The 5769-nt window shown below is 50.0% G+C and overlaps 1 protein-coding gene across 2 annotated transcripts in view; it reads right to left on the bottom strand.

Moving 5' to 3' along the window:
• The window catches only part of Galnt16 (polypeptide N-acetylgalactosaminyltransferase 16), an 84806-nt gene that overhangs the window by 20294 nt on the left and 58743 nt on the right, over positions 1-5769 (bottom strand). For both annotated transcript variants that reach the window (XM_026779814.1, XM_005343272.2), the window contains 3 exons: positions 3785-3872; positions 1477-1561; positions 1077-1180 (listed from right to left, as the gene is read on the bottom strand). In XM_026779814.1, coding sequence (XP_026635615.1) covers positions 1077-1180; positions 1477-1561; positions 3785-3872 — 277 coding nt within the window. The remainder of the gene's footprint in view (positions 1-1076; positions 1181-1476; positions 1562-3784; positions 3873-5769) is intronic.

Here is a 5769-nt window from a genome sequence, read left to right as displayed (position 1 = left end):
TCTCTCTCTCTCTCTCTCTCTCTCTCTCTCTCTCTCTCTCTCTCTCTCACACACACACACACACACACACACACACACACACACACACACCCCGCAACAAACCCCTCCACCCCCACACCACCGCCCACACTGCCTGTCACGGGTGTTTCCTTCCCCACCTCTCACATATGCAAGTGGCTAGCTACGGCTCCCTGTGACCACAGTGCCACCCTGGACTGTGCTGGCCAGGCTTGCTGTCTGGCCCACATTGTGTGGGTCCTCGGTGAACACCCACACAGCAGGGGCCTGCATTTGCACCCTGCTGGGGCCTAGCCTAACAAACCCAATCTCGTGCCCATTTTACCAGCACCCTGGGAAGCAGGGGTTTCTCCCCGTTTTTCCCAAGTGAATAAACCGAGGCTTCCAAAGTTGACCGCTTCTCCCAGTAAGCCAGATCACTTATACTGGAGCCTGGGCCCCAGCCTCACATGGTGACCTCGCCATGGCGCTCCGAGGCAGCGGGGCAAACCACTCCCTCTCTTGTTCTGTTCCATCTCCCTCTTGCTGTTCCAGGCAGCCCAGGAGTTCCCTTCCTCAGGGTTGACGGTCTCACACACAGTAATCATGGCCACAGCTTCAGTCATTACATTCAGAACAAGCTCTGAAGGAAACTGGGTCCCAACGAGGTTTAATTTGCCCAGAATCAAACAGACTGAAGAAGCCAAGCCAAGGCCTGTACCCAGGCCTGCCGTGCCTACGTGTGACCAGCATGCCTTGCTGCATATTCCCTATCCCTTCCGTAGAGAAACAGTCACACAGGTAAGCTGTATCCGGCCAGGCACGTGTTCCTACATACATGCTTAGCCATCTGGCCACATGCTCCCCTGAACACCTCAACTTCTTTGTCTATTTGAGTGGATCTGTGCCTGATTTTTAAACAGTGAAATGGGGACGATTACCTCAGAGGGTCCTTACGACGGATAAATGACAAGACAAGCGTCACATCTTCAAGACCAGGGCCTCAAATGCAGACTGTGCTCCGTCTGAACTAGTAGTATTGCTCTTGAGTTTTTAACCATAATTATTTATTGACTCACCGAAATTCTCTCCTCCCCAGATGTCCATCTGGGCGTCATACTTTCCCAAGTGATTAAACCAGGACCTGTCAATCACGAAGATTCCTCCAGCTATAACGGGTGTCCTGGGGGTGGGTGGGGGGACAGAGAGTGAAGTGCAATCATGAAACCAGGAACCTTTCTTCTGGACCCAACTTCCTACCTGCAAAGTCCCTGGGACAAGAGGCCTGGCCAGCTCAGAGCCCTCAGAACTATTCCCATGATCTCGTTCCTCTCTGTCCCTACAGGCGGGTCTGACGGCCCCGACAGAGACAACTAGATTAGGCACCCCTGGGAGCCCTGGGGATGATACACCCTCCCAAGAGCCTCCCAGGCTCCTGATGCAGGAAGGAGGGGCTCTTCAGAGGTCAAGCAGCCTGACCTGATGGGCTTGGTGGGGTCTGTCCGGGTCATCTTCTGCTCCAATGGGATCTGTTCCCACTTGAAATGCAGACTCCAGTCGAATCCTACAGGCAAAGCAAGGTGAGGGTGGGTTCAGGGAAGAGCCTGTTGAGGGCTCTGAACCTTACCCTCTGGCCTTCTGTCTCTTTTGGTCAGAGCAGGGTGGCAGAAGCTACTGTTTGTCACTTACATGAAGACCTGTGCCTACCTCATGTACTGCTGACCTACTGGACCACACAAATACCACAAAGTGTATGGTGTGTGCACAGAGATCCGCAGTACTAAAAATGAAGTCAGATAAAAAAAATTAAAAAAAAGAAAAAAAATAAAGTCAGGTGAGGTGTCCATATCATATTAAGGTCAGTCGGCACAGCTCACCCACGGGTTGGTTTTTTGACTAGAGATCTGAATGAAGGCGACAATCCATACCAACATCTGAGGAAAAGGGAATTCCAGGTGGGGGCAGCAGCACCTGGGTGGTGGTTTGAACGAGAATGAAGTCAGTGGGCTTCTATATCTACATGCATGGTTCCTAATTGGGACTCTTTGGTAAAGATCAGGAGGTGTAGCCTTGCTGGAGGAAGTGTTTCACTGCGGGTAGGCTTTGAGGTTTTAAAAGTCCACGCCAGGCCCAGTTAGCTACATCTGCCTCTTGTTTGTAGATCAGTTGTTAGCTCTCAGCTACTGCTCCAGCACCATACCTGACTGCCTGCCGCCCTGCTTCCCACCATGATGGTTATGGACTCATCCTCTTGAACCAGAGTCCCAAATTAAATGCTTTCTTTTATACATGGCTTTGGTCATGGTCTATTGTCATAGCAATTGAAAGGTAACCAAAGCAAAGTACAAAGGTTCTGAGGTGACTTCCCAGGGGGAGACGGCTGGCTTCCCTTAAACTCTTACCCAACTCCGAGGTCTAACTCCTGGTTGGGTCCACTTACTGGGTAACCATGCCCTAAAGAAGAACTGCCCCTCTTGCCCCTTAGCTCCCAGTAACAGACACTCTAGAGCAGGGGCATCCAACAGAACTTTCTGTAACAACAGTCATGATTTTATATCTATATGGTTCAGTGGGGTCACCGAAACCTTGTGTAGCTGCCAAAGCTTCATGTGGGTTAAACACTTGATATGTAGCCAGGACATTTAAAGAATTTAAGCGTAAATCTTATTTAATTTTAATTAATTTAAAGGACCACATGTGGCTACTGTCATCTGGAGTGAACAGCCCAGTGCCAGGGGTCATAGCTGTCCAAAGGGATAATAATCATTGGATAATCACCAAGTCACGCCATACGCGCCATAGAAAAGCATCCCACAGGGGCTAGAGCAGAGCTTCTCAACCTTCCTAAGACTATGATACTTGAATACTGCTCCTTATGCTATGGTGACCCCCAACCATAAAATGATTTTCATTGCTTCTTTATAACTGTAATTTTGCTACAGTTACAAACTGTAATGTAAAGATCTGACATGCCATCCCAGAGGGGTTGTGACCCACAGGTTGAGAACCACTGGGCTAGCGAGATGGCTCAGCAGTTAGGAGCGTTTGAGGCTCTTCAGAGGACCTAGCTTCCATTCCCAGCATGCACACAGTGGTAACTCCAGTTTCATAGGATCGGATGCCCTCGTCCGGCCTCTGTGGACACTGCGTGCACATGGGTACACATGCACATGAATAAAATATAAATAAATGAATTAATATTTTAAAAACCAGCCCAGGAGTTACATGGAGGAAAAAAACAACAACATGAGGTTAATTTGAATGAAATGGTCTTAAGACAGTCCGTCTAAAACATTTCAGCATGCAATCCAAACAGAACACCGGAGAGATCGTTTGCATCTGCGCACAGTAAAGTCCTAACCACTGCTGAGGGCTTTATATGCTTAACAGCCCATGGCCAATCTGACCAGCTGCTTCAAGGCTCACTGGCAAGTGTGGTGAGCAGCTGCTGTGACCGCCTGGGGGCCGTGTGCTAAGAATTCAGGCAAGGCCACAGGCTCTTGCTCTTCCTGTCCAGACAACGTCTGCTCTCCAACAAGACTCCCCTGGGCCTTTGGCCAAGCTCTCTGTGCCAGCAGCCCTGGGGAGGGGAGGGAATGATGAATGACTGGCTAGCCCCACCTCTGACTGTGTGAAGCACTTCCAACCCAGGCCTCTCCTTGTCCCTCCTCATTTTCCCTCTGTGGGGAAGGATTGGCAGTGTGAGACTCGGGGGAGAGCACTCCAACCAGGGCTTTCGCCTGCCTCCTTCCAAGCCTGGATGCCCTCTCTGAGGAGCAGGACCCACCTCCTCGAAGATCTGCAGATGCTGCTAAGTAGGCGAAATTGTCCAGGCTGATGACGTCAATGATGGGGCTCAACACACGGGTGTGGTCCTGGAAGAGGAGGATGAGAAGGTGTGAGGTCAGGGACCTCTGTACAAAGAGGCCCGGCTGCATGCTCTGAAGAGGGACCTCTGGAACACGGGGTGTCACAGCCTCCCCGGGCTTCTGGAACATCCCAGAGGCTGGACTAGATCACCACACACACCACGTTGCAGGCACAGCGCTGCTCTCCCAGGCTCTTCCTCTTGGGTCATTTTGAGCCCTTTGGGGATGTCACCTGCTCTGTGCCTTCCCTGACAGCTTGCAGGATGCCTTCCTCTCCCCATTTTGGTCTAGAGGGGACAATAGCTCTGTCGCTGCACGGATGGCCTCTTCGGCTGCAGTTTGGGCTCTTCTGCTCACTGTTATTCACCTCTCTACCTTCTGGAATTGAGTCTCCCCAAATGGACACCGACAACATAGGGCCAGGGACTTTATGGTTCCACTTTAAAGTCAGTCACTTCCCAGGACACAAATCCAATTTCAATTTTTTAAAAATATACAAACATTTTTTAATTAATTAATTTTTTAGGTGCCTTGGTGTTTTGCCATGGATGTTGGGTCCCCTGAAAATGGAATTACAGACAGTTGCTAGCTGCCATCTGGGTGCTGGGAATTGAACCCAGGTCCTCTGGAAGAACAACCAGTCCTCTTAACCACTGAACCATCTCTCCAACTCCCCACAAATCCAATTTCAAAACATCAGTGTATAATACAAACCTCCATGATTTCTTTTTTTTTGTTTTGTTTTGTTTTGTTTTTCGAGACAGGGTTTCTCTGTGGCTTTGGAGCCTGTCCTGGAACTAGCTCTGTAGACCAGGCTGGTCTCGAACTCACAGAGATTCGCCTGCCTCTGCCTCCCGGGTGCTGGGATTAAAGGCGTGCGCCACCACCGCCCGGCCCTCCATGATTTATTGAGCTGGGGGTAAATCATATTGTACACCCCAGGAACACCTAATCCCACTTGGTAGGCCCTTTTAGCACTCCATCGAGGGGCACAGATTAGAGCCTCCCTGCTTTCGACTCTAATTTCCTCTTATCCAAACCAGATGTGATGATACACACTCGTTTAATCCAGCACTCAGAAGGCTAAAGCAGAGGATGGTGTGTTTGTCAAGGACAGCCTAGGCTATCCAGTGAGACAACAATAACAAAACCACTCTTTAAAGAAGTCTCTTAGAGGAGCTAGAGAGATGGTTTTGTGGTTAAGTACTGGCTACTCTACCAGAGGAGCAGGGTTTCAATTCCCAGCACCCACAGGGCAGCTCACAAGTGTCTGTAACTCTAATTCTAGAGGATCTGACCCCTCACACAGACATACATGCAGGCAAAACACCAATCAGTGCTCATAAAAATAAAAAAATTAAAAAATTCTCTTTACATATATTTTTATCTACCTGCTTACCCGCCTACCTATTTATATATGTATATGCATGAGCATTCCAGAGCATGAACACGGAAGCCAAAAACTTTTTCTTCTTCCTTCTCCCTCTTCTTCCCTTTTTCCTCTCACTATGTAGCCCAAGTTGGTCTGGACTCATGATCCTCCTGCCTCAGCTTCGAGAGTTTGGGGAGTATAGGCACACGTGACCACACCCAGCTGGGGCCATCTCCCTCCTTTGGGTTGAGCTGTGACTGCCTCCTTCTTTTCTGCCATCTCCTCCTGATGAACAGCAGGCATATGGCAGGAGCCTCCTGCTCCCTCTTCCTTCTTGAACTCCAGTCTATCCTGCTTCTGTCTGGCTTCCCAGCCTGGCCACAAACTCCCCCAGCCCGATGAGTGGCACCCCTCACAGCTTGAGCTTCTTGGCTGGCCAAACTTCCATGCAGTGTGATTCTCACACCCGCAGCAGGGACAAATGTGACAATTATCCCTGTTTTCGGGTGAAGCAGCGGGGGTGGGGGGGGT

Source organism: Microtus ochrogaster, chromosome 1 (assembly GCF_000317375.1).
Source record: "Microtus ochrogaster isolate Prairie Vole_2 chromosome 1, MicOch1.0, whole genome shotgun sequence".
Classification (NCBI taxonomy): domain Eukaryota; kingdom Metazoa; phylum Chordata; class Mammalia; order Rodentia; family Cricetidae; genus Microtus; species Microtus ochrogaster.
The sequence above is the reverse complement of the archived record's forward strand: the minus strand, read 5'-3'. Positions and strand labels throughout refer to the sequence as shown.